Genomic DNA, 20,367 nt, shown 5'->3' on the forward strand with positions numbered 1-20,367 from the left:
AAAAAGATCCGGGGCCCGTGCCCAGGTGGACCACTCCCTAACATCGCCCCTGACATCAGCCTTCTGAACCTCCAGATATTTTGGACTTCAGCTCCCATTAGCCTCAGCCAGCATAGTCAGTAGTCAGAAATGCTGCGATTGGTAATCCAAAACATCTGGAGGACATGCCCTACATCCATCTCCAAGTCCTAAAGCCATTGTGCAGAGACTGACTGCTGTACACTTAGTGTGTTGCTTCCTCCATTCCTGATCAAATGGGCAGGTTTCCTTTTGGTGAGCCAACCATCCCCAACTCCAAAATCAACCTAGAGAAGAGCAAGGTTGCCTAACCCTGTTGACTTGCACCAGTGTGCCCACATCCATCTTGCTGCTCTCCTGGAATGACTATTCCCATGGAGATCAAGGCATGGCCAATCAAGAGCAGAAGAGGCTCTGGATGCATTGCTGCCTTGAAAGAGCCTCTTCCTGCTGGGCAGCAGAAGGGAAATGCTGACTCCTGGAAGAACTGGAGGTTCCACCTATATATAAGTTGGCTTTAACTAGCCAGCAGCTGCAACTAATAATTTTTGGTGCCTCCCCTCCATTATCAGTAAATAGGCTAATCTTCATGCTGGGAATCTGTTGGACATAAACACAAATTCCTCCAATCTGTTGTGTGAGAAAGTAGTTATATAAGGGCAGTTGTTTTACTGCCAGGGAAAACAAAGTGATTAGCCAAACTCAACCACGCTTTATTGGTTTTATGCCACATAATTATAATCACAATTGGAATTGGGACACTGTTCTGGAACACAAATTTAAAGAGAAGAATCGTGTAACAAAATTGGTCATTACTGTATCAGCCTGCACCCCGTAACTACTGCCAAACTTGAATCATCCACAGGGCAGCTAAGAACCGCCGCCCACCCCCGCACACAATGTATACAAAAACAAAATAGTATTGTACAATGGAAATTTTCTTCTTAATTAATAATTAAAATAATTAAGTTAATAGCGCAGTAATAAGACTGGTGTATGCAAAAGCAAAATAAGGGGCTAAGTAGACCATGAGTGTTCATCGCAGATCTTGAACCTGGCCATCAGCCAAAGACACTCTTTGGAGGCTCTTCTTTAGGCCTGTCAAAGACCGTCTCCCCTCCCGTCCGGTCTCGGCTGAATACGGATGGTGCAGCTGAGCCAGCTTGCTCTGGGAAAAGAACAGGGATCAATTAATAGCAAGAATGATTCACACACACAATGGCAGCTGTGGAAAAGGCAAACACGACACGCATGCACGTCCCACTGAGATGACTATAACATGCACTTAAAAAGGGACGGTTCATCACATGTCTAGGGGCTCAGTGTGCACAGAACTGCTGGATATTGGAGCTCACAGACAGATGTATTTTTTTTTAAATACATTAATCTAAAATACGACACTTCCTGTCTGTCTTGGAAAGCTCCTTTCCTCAGGAAATAATTATATCACCGTTACCTCTTAGTGAAGGGGTGGGGAACCCTGTCACCCTCCAGATGTTGTCAGACTCCAACTCCCACTAGCCCCAGCCACCATGGCCAATGGTAAAGGATGATGGGAGCTGCGGTCCAAGGAAGAAAAGCCTGTTTGCAGTGTGTGTTTGTCGGGGGGCAGGCTGCAGGGCAGGAGGGGTTAAGGGAGAAGGAGAAGATGTGCAATCAGTTGCTCATAGGGATGTACGGATTTTGTGAAATCCATTCCATCTGTGTTTTCCAGATTGTCAGGTGCCTTTTGTTCCGTCGTTCGCTCATTGACAGAATCAGATTTTTTCCAGTTTCCCGAGTTTGTGCAGATTCGCATTTGTGCAAATGTGCACTTGTGAAAATGTGCAAATCCCCCCATAATGCACATGCTCATGCTTTAGCCTATGGGGGAAATGAGCATTTTTGGTTTCTTAAACAATTTTATATATTTTTCTATGACTAAACTTGTGTAACACTCTGGAAAGTAGGAAAACCCAGTCTGCAAGTCCATGGAATCCATGCAACTCAGGAGAAGCTGTTCTGCTGTGGAATCCATGGGTCAGAGTCATAGAAATCCAAACTCGTTTGCTTCCGTTGTGGATTTCTGCGATGTCCCTAGTGGCTCAGGTGGCTCATTTGAAAAGAGAGGGGGGGGGTTCTGAAAAGAGCAGCATGCAGTTGCATGCGAAGCGGTACCCTTGCAGGATGGTTTTTTCTTTGTTTCTAAAGGCTACACGTACATGGTCAAGAGGACAGCTACTCGCTCACTCGCTATCAACATTTCAAACGACATTTTTAAGGACTTTTCTTGCCTGGAACAGGAAGGGGAAAGGGCAGGGATAAGGCGCCGCCACCAGAGGAGGCGATGTATGAAAAAGGTCTATGCTGTGTTTTGCTTGCTTTCTCTAGCAAGGAATGGATGTGGCTGTTTTCAGGACCAGTGGCTGGCAGCAGCTGGCAACTTGTCAGGAGTGTAGGGCAAGTGTGGTTTTCCGACACAGATACCTGTATTGGCTGTTGGAACTGAAGTCCAACACTGGCACATAGAGGCTTCTGTACAAGTGATTAACCAGCCCTTTGATATTGTACTTCCGTTGGACTACGGGGGTTGGACCGATGGTCTTATAGGCCCCTTCCAACCCTACTATTCTATCGTTCTACTATTCTATGGTTCTATGTTTCCCTCATGTGTCCCATGCCACAGGAGTCCCAACAATTTACTTTAACCTATTAGCCAAACAGGGTGGACCTTCTCCATGGTATTACGCCCTATTGTCCATTCAAGATGAGAGTTCAAGCAGCTCTCAGCACCCAGTTTATATTCTACCCCTTGTACTATCTTATTAGGCCTAAATATTCAAAAAGTTCAATAAAGCTTTTGACTGAATATGTTGCAAAAGCAAAACAAAATGTCACAAGATGCATTTTGGGTAGGACTGCCTTCATCTCAGAAGGCTCAGAGCACTGACATAGAAAAGATATGGTTTTGTTTCCTGTTATTATACCATGAGCCCCAGCCAGGTGAAGCATCTAACTCCTCAGAAAACCTCAAGTTGATGCCAAATTTACATTTGCATTACCAGCACCTGGCCTTGTAAGCAAACGCACAATCTGTTGAAGACAGGCGCTCCTCATATCTGCTTAGCATGGGGTGCTGGACATTTTGCTATTTAAAGGGCTCACACTCACAGACAGATTCTCATAACTCTCCGTTCAAAGCTACACTGCAAGACAATTAATATTCCCAGCAGAATAGTGACACGCACTTACCGCACTGCTTCATGACTTGGTAAGTTTTGGATTTGATTTCCTGGTTACTGGAGAGCTTTCCTTTAGCCCCTTTGAGGTCTTCCTCTTTCACTGGAGGGCGTTTCTTTTTCACGGGAGCTGGCTAAAAAGACAGACAAAGTTGTACTGCAAGATACCGTAAAGTCAGACCACAGCCACAACAGGCATAACTGGCCAGTCCATAAATATTAAGCGATTCCATCTAATTACTTGACCACTTGCCCCCAGATTGCTATATGTGCCACGGTTAATTAACTGGAGTCATGCAACCATCTCTCATGTACAAGAAATTAGGCAGAAGGGCTGCTGCAGGATCACACACAGTGGTATGAAGGCCTTATGTTTGTGCTGAAGGACTTGCCAACAAAAATGCAGCTTCCGGCTTACTGGGGAGCAATGCTGTGGCAGCACGCAGTCCCGATGGGGAGGTGGGGAAGGAGCAGCTCAGCCACAGCAGTGGCACCACGTGTGCACCCACGTGGCAGGCAGGGAGTCAATCGGGGCTAAATTGGCTTGGCGGGAATAGGGCTTTGTTGGTGGACTGGAGGGAAACCCTCTCTCCCTCTAGTCCACCAGAGACCGTTAAGAGTGGGACCTCCCAGGTGGCTTTGGCATTGCCATCACCATGGAAGGCATTGGGCTGGATACACTGGGAAGGGGATTGGGCGCCCCGTTTTTCCTTTCAAGAGGGTATCCCCTTAAGGGACTGGTGTGTGTGTGTGTGTGGCATTAAGACCCAGCTCAGCATGGGGCTGCAATCAGGGCCACACACCAGGGAGGCAGAGAGGGGCTCACTTCAACTGTCTACACCGTGGGCTGCGCCTCCTGCCCCCCACAACGAGGCACCTCGCAGGCGGGCCAGGTTGATGGGATCGGACTGCAGGTGGGAAGTCCGATTAACAGATCCCTGCCCTATGCCCCTGCCAACTCTCTCCCAAGCTGAACCAATAAAGTTGTGGCCAATTATTCAACCCATCCAAGTCTATGTCTGAATTTGTTTACCCACCTCCCTGTACTGCCCTAAAGGGACTAGCTATGCATTGCCACACACAAGCTAAAATACTGAATGATGGCAGCTGAGCTGATCTGCCTCCTTGTATTTGGAGTTAAGTATGGTGCAACTGTGATCAGGCTGTCTCCACCCTGGCTGGTACCTTGTTTGCCTTTTGGATCCTGTCTTGGATAATTCATGCATACAGAGTCCAGAGAGAAAAGGGCAGTGGGGCAAATCCAGTGGGCTGTGCCCTTAAAGTTCAACAGGCAGAAGTTCTAAGAATAGAGATCATTGGCACATTCCTTTATGTATCTAGCCAGGTTTTCTCAAATGCTTACAAAACCTGAGCAAAGATCAAGATTTAATCCCTCTTAGGAGGAGCTGGAGGGGGCACTGAAAGTGAAAGAACATAAAAGAGCCATGCTGGATCTGACCAATCGCCTATCTAGTCCAGTATTCTGTCCCCAGTGGCCAACCACTGTGCCCACGGGAAGCCCACAAGTGCAGTATCACCTTCCTGCTCATGTTCCCCGGCAACTGGTAATGAGAGGCATACTGCTTCTGATACCAGAGGTAATATATAGCCATAGTGACTAGTAGCTATTGATAGCCTCCCCCCCCCCCCAATGAATGTGCCTAATCCCCTTTCATAGCTATCCATGTTGGTGGCCGTTGCTGCACCTGGTGATTTAACTACTTGCTGTGCGAAGAAGTACTTCCTTTTATCTGTCCTGAATCTCCCACCATTCAGTTTCATCTCCCACCCCAGGTTCTAGTATCAGAACTTCTCCCTCTCCACTTTCTCTACACCAGACATCATTGTATACACACCTGTCACATCCCTGTTTTCTCACCATTCTTCTACGCTAAAAAGCAAGAGGGCTATTTGCCTCTAGTGCCCTAAGCATTTGCACCAATGTGTGAGCATGCCAAGGAACCCCTCTTGCCACATTTGAAGATTTAACATCCCAAACTGAAACCAAGCCTGAGTGTACAAAACTGCAGTTGCACATATTCTCTCCCCTGCAGCCCATTCCTGAATTTAAATTTAAAGTCCTTGGTGGACAAGGATCTTTGTTACTGTAAAGGAATATATAAATTGGTGGTACTATATAAATGAAGATGAGAATGTGCAGGAACAACTCTTCCTATGTTCCGTTCTAGGTAGCTGTGTGCAGCCTAGAAACAATGTTTTACTCACAGCTCAACACCTAATATAAAAGGAAAACAGATCTGTACTTGTAAGTTGCCCCAGTACAAATATTTGTAGTTTCATTTCAGTGAGATGCCACCTGTGTGTGTGTGTGTGTGTGTAACAGTACTGCATTATACCCGTTGTTTAAGTTGTGTGATTCATCACCTCCACTTTGAGATTTTCTTCAGTGTCAATGCAAAACATTTAATCTTTGTCCAGTATGCTACCTTTGTGCTAAGGTAACGATAAGGCTGTTGTGTTCAACTTCATATAGGTATAATCCTGTGCACATTATATTAAATGTCCTCTACAATAATTCTGAAGTACTTTAGCAAACCAACAGAATTTGTAGCAATGGACATTTCTACATATTCAGAGAATGCATGGGAATAGCTTGCTACCATTTTATTGTGGGAACAAAAACATTTCAGACCCCTAGGGAGCAAAACAACATAGCCAGCCAAAGAACATTAAGACTGAAAATGAAAAGCTTAGTTTTTCCATAACTTGTTAGTTATCGTTGGGTAGACATTCTGTTGAGATATTTTGTAGGCGCAGAACAAGGAAGTCATATTGAGGGTCTGAATACTGTATGGGGAGTTGTTGATTCCACACTATGGTAGGCCGAGACTATACTTTAAGTTGCCAGCTGGACGCCATTTAAAAAGGAGTCCACACGCCAATTGTTATCACTTGACACACTATTATTGTACCGCAGCTCACTACAGGCAAGGTAATTTTCTGTTTATCAGCCAACTTTTGGTTGTTCGTGCTAGCACAGAAAATCTCCCTGCCTACATGGGCAAAGTGGAATGGCTCACCCCGATATAAACAGCCAAATGATTTAAAGCAAGTTCCATGAGTTAGTGTGTCACTTGCAGACCCAGCCCATAGAATTACAGAATAGTAAAGCAAGAGAATTCCAGAAAAACGTCTATTTCTGCTTCATTGACTATGCTAAAGCCTTTGATTGTGTGGATCACAACAAACTGTAGCAAATTCTTAAAGTGATGGGAGTACCAGACCACTTTACCTGTCTCCTGAGAAACCTGTACGAGGGTCAAGAAGCAACAGTAAGAACCAGACATGGAACAACTGAGTGGTTCAAAATTGGGAAAGGAGTACGACAAGGCTGCATATTGTCACCCTGCTTATTTAACTTATATGCAGAGTACATCATGAGAAACGCCGGGTTGGATGAATCACAGGTCGGAATTAAGATTGCTGGGAATATTATCAACAACCTCAGATATGCAGATGATACCACCCTAATGGCAGAAATCAAAGAGGATCTCAAGAGCCTCTTGTTGAGGGTGAAAGAGGAGAGTGCAAAAGCTGGTTTGAAACTCAACATTACAAAAACGAAGATCATGGCATCTGGCCCCATCACTTCCTGGCATATGGAAGGGGAAGAAGTGGAAGCAGTGACAGATTTTACTTTCTTGGGCTCCAAGATCACCGCAGACGGTGACTGTAGCCATGAAATTAAAAGACGCTTGCTCCTTGGGAGGAAAGCTATGGCAAACCTAGACAGCATAGTCAGAAGCAGAGACATCACCTTGCCGACAAAGGTCCATCTAATCAAAGCTATGGTTTTCGCAGTAGTAATGTATGGCTGTGAGAGCTGGACTATAAGGAAGGCTGAGCGCCGAAGAATTGATGCTTTCGAACTGTGGTGCTGGAGAAGACTCTTTGAGTCCCCTGGACTGCAAGGAGGTCAAATCAGTCCATCCTAAAGGAAATCAACCCTGAGTGCTCATTGGAAGGACAGATACGGAAGCTGAAGCTCAAATATTTTGGCCACCTAATGCGAAGAGAAAACTCTCTGGAAAAGACCCTGATGCTGGGAAAGACTGAAGGCAAAAGGAGAAGGGGACGGCAGAGGATGAGATGGCTAGATAGCATCACCGATGCAATGAATATGGACTTGAGCACGCTCCGGGAGAGAGCGGAGGACAGGAAGGCCTGGCGTGCTAAGGTCCATGGGGTCACGAAGAGTCGGACACGACTGAACGACTCAACAACAACAAGGGTTGGAAGGGGCCTATAAGACCATCGAGTCCAACCCCCTGCTCAATGCACGCTTACCTCTTCTCCCCCAAGATGCTAGATTTACCTAGCAAAGCAGTCAGTGGCCACTACACACCGGATCAGCTGCCATCAAGACTGCCCAGATATTGGTGGGAGCCAGTGGTCAGCTCATGTGACATCATTACTGCACCAGCTGCACCACGTGCCAGTACATTTCCAAGCCCAATTTAAAGTGCTGGTTTTAAACTTTAAAGCCTTAAGAGGTTTGGGCCCAAGGTATTTGAAGGACTGCCTTCTCCTGTACCAGCCTGCCCACACCCTGAGGTCATCAACAGAGTGTCCCTGCACCTCTGGAATAAACTTCCATCAGGGGTTCATTAGGCCCCTTCTTTGCAGGTCTTCAGGAAAGCTCTGAAGACCCACCTGTTCCCACTGGCCGTCCCTCAAGTCTGGGCTGTTGGTTTTTACGGGTAAGGTTTGTTTGTTTTATTTAAACTGGCAAACACAGTTTCAATGGAGTTTAGTGAAACATGTTTTTATGGATTTTTAAAATTGTATCCGCCTTGTGTGGTTTTTATCTTGCACACCCACCTAGAAACGATTTTAGATAGTTTTAAGTAGGTAGAATACAACTCCTTCCAGGGAGCCACATAATTTCCAGTGTTATTGAACTGACAAGTTTAGTCATGGGCAAGGTTTTTGCCAGAATCCATTCCTATGCTTGCAGGCACAACAATCTCTCCTACAGTTTATCTGACACTGTGACAGGAAGAGTGCTTGTTTATAAGAGCTCCAGTATTGCCTTCAGCAATGATTTACTTTGAATGGAAACTAAACAGAACCAAAATTCTTCTACACAGCTTCTTTAAGCAGCTTCTGAATAGCTACTGTGTGTGTGTGTGTGTGTGTGTGTGTGTGTGTGCATTCTGCTCCAAGATTTCATCCTAGCTGTGACATAACCATTCCCTTTAGGAAATCACAGTTTTTATACGTGCCCCGTATAACGAAAGCTTTCTATGTTCATGCAAGGGAGCGTTACATTCTAAGCCCTTATTAAGATAGTAAGAGGGCCTGGTTTTTGTAATATCTGATGTAGAGATCTTGCCTGATGTAGAGATCTGGAGATCTTGAAAGCTTGCACAGTTTTGGTGACTTTTGAGTTGGCCTAATAGAGGTATTACACTAAAATGGATTTTGGAATTCGGCTTTGCAGGTCATCCAGTGAGAGTTAACCTGAATACTAGAAGATGTTTGCCTCAACAGCAAAATATATTCCGTCAGAAGCTAAAAGAATGTTTTGCTCCTTTAGTCATTAAGATGTTTACATTGTATTTGGCACATAATATACTCTGAGAAGTATGTAGCACAAGCAGAGGGAAGCAACAACATTTTTAGTAGTGTTTCTAACATTTGGTAAATGAAACTGAACTATTCTACATGCACATAACCCTACATTAAAGCATTCCATCAGATATAATTAAGGTGTATTAAAACACTATATCCTTAAATGTATATTAACTGATACTGGACAAAAAAGCAGGGGAGAAGGGGGTGCTAAGCTACATTTTTTACTAGTCCCCCAAATTTGCTCTAGTTTAAGATAATTAGCCTCAAGTCTTTTACATACGTATTTATTGCTGAACCTAAGATATCCACAAAGCTGTGCAGCACAAAAGATAAATCGGGAATGAAGATACTTAGAAAAATGTCATTTCTTCAGTTCACAACCCATGACTGTAAAGCCACCAGAGCTGCAGATAAACATAATAGCAGCTGTTATGATTCTAGTAAATAAAGAAGAAAAAGATTCATACCTGTGACATGGTTGCAGCCCTCGCACAAACCCCAAGCTAGTAGTCTCTCCTTGGTTAATATCCAAACTCTGTGGCAGCCCGCTTACTCTAAACTTATATAGACTCTCTTGTGTGAGGTCATTCTGCCGGGTCATCTTCCCAATCTAGTTTCTGGAGTGTTTGGGGTTGACACTGCCTTGTTGTTGAGAGGTTTATTCTTAGCAGTGACTGAAGACTGTAGCATTTACTAAACTGCATGACTGGAGTGAGAAGAACCGCAGAAGTGACAAGACAAGACAGCTGGGCCAGGAGAGCTATGTGGAAGTCTTGTCCTCTCTCCTCAAACAAGTTCTTCTTCCAAGGGAACCCTCTGAGCATCTATTTATAGCTTTAACGGGCAATGCTTTGTGTTACAGATGATCCAGTTAGACTGTGATACTATGCATACATCAGAGAATCTGATTGAAAATCAGATAGGGCTATCTGAGGGACTGCCTATCTTGGCATAAACCTGCTCTGTTACAAAGATCAGCAGGAGAGGCCCTTTTGAAGACACCTGCACTTACAGAGGCCCACTTGTCAGGCATGCAGCAAAGGGCTTTCTCCTGTGTTGGTCCCACACTCTAGAACGTGCTCCCTTTGGAGTTGCGACTGGTCTGCACATCTGAACTAAGCTTCTAAAATGGTTATGGCCTTTTAAGGCTGCTTTTAATGTTTTCCTGTGTTTAAAATCTATGGTTTTTATTTTGTGAAATCTTTGTAAACCACCTTGGTTTCTCAAAAGTGGTATAGAAATAAATGATAATCCTAATAAATAAGTAGATGTCATGAGGGAAAACACAAGTTCTCACCTCTCCGTTTTCTTCGTAATACTAATGCTGTGGTGGGGTTGGGGCACCTGTGGGGAGAAAATCAGTTGAAGGTTTTCTGCAAAATACCCCTCCCTTGGGCCACTTTAGAACTGATTTCCCCCCACTGCATGTGCAGGTGGTATTGGTAGCCAGGAATGACTTTTACCAGCTTCAGGTGGTTCACCAGCAGTAACCCTGTTTGGAGAAGGCAAGCATAGCCTCAGTTACTCATGCACTGCTTACATCCGGGTTGGACGCCTACAATGCTCTCTACATAGGGCTGCCTTTTGAGCTACAATTCCCATCATATCCGACTACTGGCCATGCTGCCTGAGGGTGGTGGTAGTCCAAAAGATCTAGAGTGACCCAGGTTGGGGAAGGCTGCTTTAAATTCTCTAGGATCTGTTAATCAGAAGGATTGCTTCTCTCACTGCCTTTGAAGATGTTATAAAAACATCTGTTCTGCAATGCCTTTTCTAATTACGCCTTATTGTCTCTACCCAACTCATCGATTTTTGCTTTAGAACTGTTTTGCTGATGAACTTTAGGAAGTTCTTTTTAATTGTTTTGTTTGTACTGTAAGCTGCCTTGTAAAGATTCTATTTTGAAACGTTGGTTATAAGTGAGTAAATAATAGTTGCAAGCCGAATTGGGAGGTGGAGTGATTAAACACCCCCTTCCTAGTAATTCTTGTAAATTCCCCACTCCACATTCCTATTCTCAGCAAAACACAGATCTGCACTTGCTGAGATAATCTAGTTAAGCCTTCACTTCCAAATAAACCTACTTAAGCTCAGGCTGTAAAAATCCTTTTCAAAGGCTGCTGGTGAAATAAGACATATAAGACACATGTTGGGTGACATCCAATTGTGTCCATCTGGTGAAATGGCCAGCAGAACAAATTCCCCTTCCACTTGCAACCCCTCCATGACTCTACAAAATCTGCTCCAGAGTTTTGGAGGAACCTCCAGAGAAGATTTTGGGTAGCATGCAGCGGGAAGAGAGGATGGACAACTGCTCATCCGTTGGATGAAGCCCATTGTGTATACCAATGTAACAATGTTGAATTTTGTCTTTATTTTGAGTTCTAAAAAGAAAATGTCCAATTTGTTCTTATATGACAGGAAACAACGTAAGGCTGCCCCTACCCTTCAGCAATACCCCTAACCTTAAGACTGGACATCAGACTTAAGATCTGACATCAGGAATGGCAATGTTCGAAAACCAGTAGGGGAACACTTCAAGTTCCCAGGACACTCTTGTTACTGACCATAAGGTGGTCATTCTTTTACAAAGGAATTTCAAAGACAGATATCAATGAAGAAGTACAATTCATCCAAGATTTGACTCTATTTCCTGTCCTTGAATAAGGACAAAGGGGTTTGCTGTTGTTGTTTTAGTTTTTGAGGCTAACACTTCACACATCCGAAGTGGACAGTGTCCACAAAAACTTAAGCCAGAATTTGTTAGTCTTTAGAGAACCACACAGCTTTGTTTTAATTAGAAATACTGATCGTAGTGCTATCAAATTTAATTTATATATAAGGAGGTGGTTGCCAAGACAGTCCAACACTTGTCACATTTCACTTCAAAAGAATCAGCTTCTCTAAAATAAAGGGACTGGTAAAAGGGAAGTTGAAAGTAAAAGTCAAAAGGGTCAAATCTCTTCATAGCTCTTGGGGATTACTGACAACCACAATAATAGAAGGCTCAGTATACCAGCGTCTGGAAAGGTATCATCAAGTCCAAGAAGTCACCAGGATAGTTATAAGCAGTGCCAAAGAAGCTATAAGAGAAAAGGCAGCTTCCTTTAGAAAATGGAAGTTTTGCCCAAACAAGGTGAACAGAAAGGAAAATAATCTTGCACAAAAGAAAAGCAAGCAGAAAGTAAGAGACTGAAAAAAGGATTTTGAAGAGCATATATTAAAAACATGAAGACCAACAATAAAACATTCTTTAAATACATCAGAACAAGGAAAACTGCTAGGGAGCTGGTCGGATTTTTGGATGACAAAAGAGCTAAAGGAATATTAAAGGAATTATTAAAGGAAGGTTAGAGAGGCTGAATGAATTCTTTGGATCTCTCTTCACTGCAGAAGATGTATGGCAGATACCCATGTCTGAACTGATTTACAAGAAGGGAGTCCTGAAAAACTGAGGCAAACAGTGGTAAAATGAAATTCTAGACTTTATTGACAAATTGAAATCACCAGGTCCATCCAAGAGTTCTTAAAATCGAATGCAAAATTGCTGATCTTCCATCAAGATATGCAATGTGTCCCTAAGATTAGCCTCTCTACCAGAGGATTGGAAAGTAACCAATGTAATACCAAATTTTAAAAAGGGATCCAGGGCGGAATCCAGGAAATTATAGGGTGGTTGGCTTTAAAGTATTAAAGATAAAATTATCAAACATATAGAAGGACAAGTCTTGCTGAAGAATCAACATGGTGTCTCACCTTTAGAGTTCTTTGAGAGTATCAACAAGCATGTGGACTTTCAACAGGCTTTTGACAAAGCCAAAATTTCCTTTGTACCAATCTCCTCAATTTTAGAGAGGTTACTTCTTTAGAAGTCAAATGTGACTGCGTTGGATTTCCTTGGCAATTTTCCACTTACATATAAAATTTGATAGTGCTGTAGTCCTTCCCTAGATTTCTACAGATTCAACCATTTTGCAATGTCTGCTACCAGTTAAACCTATCCTAAATAACGTGAATACACAGGCAATGAGTTGAAGACAAGTAGCGACAAAGTTATATTAAGCCAAAACTTTATTGTAAACCATTACTTAGGTACAACACATATCCTTTCCATTTTAATGAAATACCATCTGTTAAGTATGATCAAGAGGGCAACATGGTTCATATTTTTTAACCTCACAGGGCAGACTTTCATCTTCATTTTGAATACCAAAAGCACATCCTAATTACAAAGGGTTGGATCCAGGCTTGTGCTCAGCAAAGTTCCACTCACACTGGAAGAAGGGGTGGGGTGGCAATTTTCACTGATTTTTCCTTTCTGGAGCTTCATGCCCCCTAAAAAGCTGCTCTAGAGGATTAGGAGACTCTCTGGAAAAGAAAGGGAAGTGACACTGGGGGCTGCAGGGGGATGGTGGAATTGGTGAACATCAACACTTTCTGCCAGTGGTGAGCTAGATCTCAGTTTCCCTCTACAGGAACTCTTTTGTTCATGGAGGAGCAAATCTGGACCCAACCCAAGGAGTATCCCTTTAAAAATAGATACTGACTGCAGTTTTCCTTTGTAAAACCACAGTAATCTCATCTCCTATGATCTGATGTGGCTAGATTTTTGTGTTTTCACCATCACCATTACTTTTGTATTGGAAGCTGCAGATCTGCATTTAGCAAGCACAATGGGCACAGATGCCCGGCTTTCAGATAGGAGATTTTAAGGCTGAACATCCCTGCGCCCTGACCCGAACCCTTTCCTTCTGCCAAAGCATAGTTAGAAACCCAAGCACATGCTTGTGAGGGAATGCCTAAAGAAAACTTTGCATTGTTGTCGTTTGATTCACCATTCAACAAGTATGAGGTCTTTTCCCTGAAGAGAAGCTTATAACATGGTTTATCAGCAACATTAATATATAACATTTCAGTAAAGATAGTCAGGGAGACATTAATACATAGGAAATGAAGACTGCATAACGACTACAGGATTTCCAAAATAACGATGTTGGGCATCTGATATCATGAATAGCCAATGACGCAAATCCTGGTCTATTTCATCTCTATCCCCTCCATTTGGCAAGGGGAAACCATTAGTCACTATCAAATTCCACACTGTACTATACATTTTAAGCGCAGAAAGAAATGAGTCACAGTCACATTAGAATCAGATTAGCAACCTTTTCTTTTTAAAGCACAGACTAAAGCACACTTCATTGCGATGAGATCTTGAGTGATAAAGTGAGCTCAACATCTTCTCTACTTTCTTTGTCATCGTAAAATTGTCATAACTCACTGGGCGAGTTTGCACAATCACAGAGGGAAAATAAGCCACTGTGGCTTATTGAGCGTGATCCTTGAGTGTGCCGGTTGTGATCTCCATAATTAGCATAATTACCCTCACCAGGCATGGGCTGTTGTGAAGTTCAGGGTAGTTTGTAAACCACCCCAACCATCCACCCTCACCGGGTTTGGATGTCATGACAACCTGCACCCGGAGAGGATTAGGCGGCTCGCGACTGGCACACACGGGGAGGGAAAATAAGCCAGTATGGCTTATTCACCCTCTGTGATCATGTGAACCTAGTCACTGAAGAATATGTAATACATTCACATCCATTTAACTGCAAGACAAAATGAAACACTAGGTATTTTCCCCCCGATTTTTTTTAATTCTAAGAAGCAAAGCAGAGCCATTTGTTCAATTTCAGCTAAACTGTATCCCCCCCCCCCCACAAGTTTTTGGAAAGGGGCAAAGTGCAATAAAACAAATCAAATGATTTACTTTACAGAAGTACTCAGAGCAACATCTATATTCAACCCATTCTTCAACTTCTTCACACAGTGCTCAACTAATGGAATTCAGTACCACAAGATATGGTGATGGCCACTTAGCTTAGACAGCTTTAAGCAAGACTTAGACAAGTTTATTGATAATCAGTCTATCAACAGCTGATAGCTACATAGAACATCCCTGTATAGAATAGTAGATTTTTAAATACCAGATACTGAGGACTTAACAGGAGAAGGCTGTCAATGTTATGGCCTGCTTAACACCCTAGAGGCTGCCCACTGAATGCTAGATTAGATGGACCTTGGCGTAATCCACTAATGCAATTCTTATTCTTAAATAGGGACTACGTGCACTTATTGACACCTGAGCATTTTAAATGATGTCTCTGGACAGTAGTGCTTTATTTTGTCATGCTGTTATAATGCATATGAAGTGCAATACACATGCCCTTACGGTACAGAACAATCTGGGGGTGGGGGAAGCAAAATACAGTATCTTCCTTCCTTCTTTAAAACTTTTCATCAAGCTGCTCTGTGATGCCTGGTGCTATCAATAACAATGGTAAATCTGAGGTCTATTTAATGTGTGACTATTCAAATACAATTAAGGCTTTGGGTCTGATTTGTTTGTTTTTTAAGAATCCCCCATCCCAACATTGTTTAAAACAGACATTTTACATAACTGAGGCCACAGGAAGAAATGGAGTTAAGCTGCTGGATTTAGTCAGGTGTTATTAGAATGAAGAGAGAAATGGTATATAGCAGTGTTCTTCCCCATTTGTTTCACTGCCTCAAAGCAAAGTAAGTTTTTCAATTCTTAGTCCTACTATACAACTAAACATATGTTGTTAAGCATCTCCTTGAATTGACAAATTGTATCTGCCAGCCTGCACGATAGGAATTTCACATAGGTATGACAGAACCTGCCTTAGGGTACGAAGCTTGATGGGACAGTAATTCATAGAATTAGAAATATACAGTAAAAATATAAAAACTAATAAGTTAGGAGGCAACATTGATCAAGGACATTTCCCTACCTCAAAATAGAGGCTTTATCTAGTTTTATAGTTAAGATAAACATTGGTTTCCCTTTGTTTTTAACCTGAACATCAACAAGTAACAATGTATTGCAAGTATGTTGCAGTGCAGGACAACAATGTCCACTATGCAGCTCTGAAATGCATGGTCCAATAAAACGCCTCTTATGGGCAACCAGGTAAGTGAAGAGGACACTGCTTACCTCAGAACTACAGCTTTTAAAATAGCAAAAAAAGCAGCAATGGAGCAATGTACTCTCTCCCCTAAGATCCAATGATCCCCCTGCAAAACTAGCAATCTGTGTAGCTTGCCACATTTAAGGCTGACTACACATATAAAAACTGAAAGAAAAAAAAAACACCTTTGAAAAGTTTTGAGCTCTTGCCAGTGAAAGCGTTTTAAGGCTTGAAATACAGTCTGATATTCAGATACTGTAAGTTACAGGTTTGCATTTTTTCTCTCCGAAATCACTTTTGCTGTTAGTTATATCAGAAGATTTAAATGAGCATGGAAAACTGCCAAATAGTAGCTAAGCCATGGTTGATGAAATCAGGTATGCAAGTATTCCATTGTCAGACATATTTTCAGCAACCACAGGAGAGCAGACAAAAAAGCTGCAACCACCTTAACATTAATGGATGAATATATTCATCGTACTATGCTATACCTCTGTTCCCTCCCAGCTAAAATGAGAGAGGCGTTGTGTGTTTTTTTAGGGAGTTGAGGAATCAACAGTAGGGATTAGTGCACTTAGAGTAGTCAATTGAATCTTATCAAGGATAGGCAAAAATGCTCTTAGGAGGAACAGCTGCAGTTACAACATCATTCGTAGTTACGTAGGAATCTGCCTTATACTGAGTCAGGCCCTGGGTCCATCTAGCCCAGTATTGTTGACACTGACTGGCAGCAGCTTTCCAGGCTTTCAGGCAGGAGTTTTTCCAGCCCGACCTGGAGATGCCGGGGATTGAACCTGGAACCTTCTGCATGCAAAACAAGTGCTATACCACTGAGCTACGGCCCTTCCCCACATAATATTGGTGACATGAAGGGCCAAACTGTGCTAATCTATCTTTTCAAGACAAGGTTTTTTGTTTTTAAAAAGGAATGTTGCTTCAGCTTTGGAATAGTTGAGATGTGGGATCAGAAGACTTTCAAGTGCTTAAGAAGCCAATATTATTACAGTCTCTTAAACGTTCAGTTGACATATAGAAGAAACCATTGTAAATATTTGTTGCTTTTATGCTAAAGTGCACAGAGCCATGTATACACAAATAGTACCCATGTCGCAGAAATGACCAGTAGTATAATCCACCAAATGCTGCTGCCGCTCAACCACCTTCTGGTTCAATCAGGCTTGTGCAGCACTCCAGCAGAACGGCTATTTAGATCTAGTAGCCGCTCGGCCATCGTTTCCCTTTGTCTCCACATTACTCTCCTTTATGTGACAGAGACGATGAAAAATAATTCTTGCTGCAAGTCTGACCTTTTTAAGCACACATCAAAAATAACAGCATAATTTTCTTTGACAAAGAGAATCCTTAAATAGTCCAATATGAAAATATAACTTAAATATAAAAGTTCAAACAGGTTAGAGGAGATTTTGGGGGAAAAAACTTTGTTCAGCCTATTAATTCCAAAGGTACCCTTAAGTAGTAAACTTACATAAGAATATTAAGTCACCATTTGTAACATAAAACTATTCTGCTCTAGGAATATGCTGAAAAAGCCAGTTTTTAGTAATAAAACATACTGATTAAATTTTTATTAATCCTGGTATCTCTTTCAGAATATCATTCAGGAACCATAGCTGAAACAATGATGTTCTATGGCCTAGTCATATCCAGATCACCTTGGTGACAACAATTTTTCCACACATGGTAAGATACTCTTGCATATTTGGTCAGTGTTTCCATAGTGCAGCTGAACAGGTAGCTTTTCCAACTGTCTGTGTTCCATTTGCTTGTCACTGTTTTGAGGCAACAAGGATACGATTGCCAAGTCAAAATCCACTGAACGTGGACAGTTCTGTCATAAACCTGCAAATGTACAGGCCACCAAATCTGTCATACAGGCAGACCAAACCGATGTTTCTTTTTCTTAAAAGTTTTTAAATTAGTCAGTCTCCGAAGATCCTCTTCACCATCTGATTCCTCCATTTCATCATCTGCTGAAATTAGGATCTATAGACAAAATGATATGTGAATAGGCAGAACTCAACCCATATATTCAAACTCACAAATCTTTTTTAAAAAATGAGGAAGACTGGATAGGTAAAGTAGTAGAATGCATGACCGTTTAGGTCTCAAAGTAACTTTTAGCCTTCTCCTTCACTAACACCTCTTGAAGGAGCATGTACTACGATCTGAATAAAGACTTCAGCCGCTATGACTAGAAATCATCTTGATAGCTTTGTGGGAAACGTCTACTATGTCTTAACCTTTTCAAAGACCCATCAAGAATTTACCAATGATGCAATATAAGCTTGACTGAATGAAGATCACTCAATTGCTATTATAGGAGCCAACTGTCTTCCACAAGAGCAGAATAATGGGTTTTGCTCCCCATCCCTTGCCTGTTTGCATTTCTGTACAATACTTAAAGCCTCTTACAAAGAGAATAGACAGCATCAGATATCACCCATTTAAGCATCTCCTAGAAAAAATTCCTCACTTTGACCCATTAGAAAGCCAGTGTGGTATAGTGGTGAGAGTGTTGGATTGGGAGCCAGGAGATCCAGGTTCTAGTCCCCACTCAGCCATGGAAGCTCACTGGGTGACTTTGGGACAGTCACAGACTCTCAGCCTAACCTACCTCACAGGGTTGTTGTTGTGAGGATAAAATGGAGAGGAGGATAATGTAAGCCTCCTTGGGTTCCTTGCAAGAGGAAAAAGGCAGGATATAAATGCAATAAAATAAATAAATAAAAATTAAATGAAGGCTTGTTAACTGTGTTATTCGTTATGGGGTAGAAATGGATTCTGCCCCCACCCCCGCTATTCCCAATTAGTATAATTCAGACAAGAAGTTTGTTGCTTTCACGACTAGGGTCAGCCCTGGTTAGTACTTGGATGGGAGACCGCCTGGGAATCAGGCTGCCTGCACTAAGCAGGGGGTTGGACTCGATGGTCTTCTCCTAGGCTCCTTCCAACCCTATGATTCTATATGATTCTATGTCTTGTATTATGGCTCATGATCAATGGCTCATGGGTTTACTTTTGTAAGCCACGGTAAACATTTGTGATAAGAGGGATAAAAATCTATAAATAAATGTCAAGTTAATACTTAGTCATACATGACAGCTGCTTTTATTAATATTTGTATTTCTCAGCATTAATCACACTTGACACAACTGCAGGGACAGGTTTTCTGTGTGGGCTAGCCATAATTTTAGGAGGTTGGGCTTTTAGTGCAATGCACTGATAATTTTACTCCATTAAAAAAAATCTGTTGAAGGCCCTAAAGGGCTGGAGCTTCATTAAGAAGCACCAAAGCCATTCCAAATGACAGAGAGAAAGAGAGGCAGACAAACACTGGCTGACTTCATGATCTGGACAGTCAACTTACTTAGTTGGGGGGGGGGGGCAGGAATCCAACTTAATTGTAGGGCCGAACCAGAATGATCGAAAAAGTATTAAAGCAAAAACAAAAAATACACAAAACTACATAATGGTGCGCAAATGGTAAGTGAGTGAATTAAATGAATAGCAAATACAGAACTTGCCTCTGACTCAGACTCTTCATGTGAGGCTGCCCTCCTGTATCGAACTTTGCTTCCATTTCTTGAATCCTGCCCTGGTTCTTTCTCTTCAAGTTTAGCTTTTCTCTTCCCTTTCTTCATAAGGAAGTTATCAACTACCCAGAACATTAATGCCTGTTATAAAGGAGAAGTCACTGTTTAGCACCACCTATTATTCACACCATAGGATACTATAGGAATGATACTATAGCATCATTTGTACTATAGCAATTAGATTCAAAGGATTTATTACACAGTAACATCTATATAAATGTATAACATTATGTGGGCCTCTAAGAATGCTGAACTCCTTAAACTGAAGTTCAGTGGGTTATTCTTCAAGATCACATGAAGAAAATGTGTAGAGCATTTCACTGCAATGGAACCATGACAATTAAACATGCATTCTGTTTGTGCTTGGCACAAAACTTCCTCCTCTGTGTCTCTTTAAAGGCTTCCAAGAGTGACAAGCCTATATGCATATACTGTATTTGTCAGGTGGGTCATTTGATCAGTCAAATAACAGTCAAGTATTTAAAATATCATCTAGTAAAACTAACAGAGAAACTTTAAATACAAAATCCCAGTGTAATTACTTTGAAATAGTGATATGCAAATCTAAGGTTTTGCAATTATATATAACTATCAACGTTATGTTAACATAAGGCCATGCAAGCAATTATTTGAAAGCCTCAGATCTAGCCAGAAAAAGGTTATTTAAAGTGAAAAGACAAAAAGAATTACACACAGCAAATATAAAAGGACAGTTTTGAAAATGTGGTTATTTCTTAACGTGGGTGTACACAGATTCTGCAGAACTCCACAGCAGGAACCCTCACTTCTGCCTTTGCTGCTAGAGGAAACCATGATGCTCCTATAAAGAATTATGTTCTTGGCTTCATGGCATATTTAAGCTCAGTCAAACAGAAAAGAAACACAAAACATCTGATAGGTCAGATCAACTGACATGTGCCCCAACCG

At 42.0% G+C, this 20,367-nt stretch overlaps 2 protein-coding genes across 3 annotated transcripts in view; both read right to left on the bottom strand.

Annotated features, from left to right (window-relative positions):
• Positions 1–711: 711 nt before the first annotated feature.
• On the bottom strand, positions 712–9,371 carry MUSTN1 (musculoskeletal, embryonic nuclear protein 1). Its single transcript, XM_084839786.1, has 3 exons — positions 9,302–9,371; positions 3,250–3,370; positions 712–1,186 (listed from the first exon to the last, which is right to left on the bottom strand). Exons 1-3 carry the CDS (start codon positions 9,308–9,310, stop codon positions 1,080–1,082), a joined length of 237 nt encoding a protein of 78 aa, XP_084695912.1. The 5' UTR covers positions 9,311–9,371; the 3' UTR covers positions 712–1,079.
• A 3,264-nt stretch (positions 9,372–12,635) lies between these two features.
• STIMATE (STIM activating enhancer) overlaps positions 12,636–20,367 on the bottom strand; it is a 67,539-nt gene continuing 59,807 nt past the window's right edge. For both annotated transcript variants that reach the window (XM_084839784.1, XM_084839785.1), the window contains exons 7-8: positions 19,372–19,521; positions 12,636–17,830 (exon numbers count right to left, since the gene is read on the bottom strand). In XM_084839784.1, coding sequence (XP_084695910.1) covers positions 17,714–17,830; positions 19,372–19,521 — 267 coding nt within the window. In that variant the 3' untranslated portion in view covers positions 12,636–17,713. The remainder of the gene's footprint in view (positions 17,831–19,371; positions 19,522–20,367) is intronic.

The sequence above is a fragment of the Heloderma suspectum genome, chromosome 2 (assembly GCF_057233095.1).
Source record: "Heloderma suspectum isolate Gila_16-S chromosome 2, 16-S_ref, whole genome shotgun sequence".
Taxonomy (NCBI): Eukaryota; Metazoa; Chordata; class Lepidosauria; order Squamata; family Helodermatidae; genus Heloderma; species Heloderma suspectum.

Coding starts and splice junctions, on each gene's coding strand:
- MUSTN1 (XM_084839786.1), bottom strand. Junction 1,187..3,249: donor CCAAGTCATGAAGCAGTGCG/GTAAGTGCGTGT, acceptor TTCTTTTCCCAG/AGCAAGCTGGCTCAGCTGCA.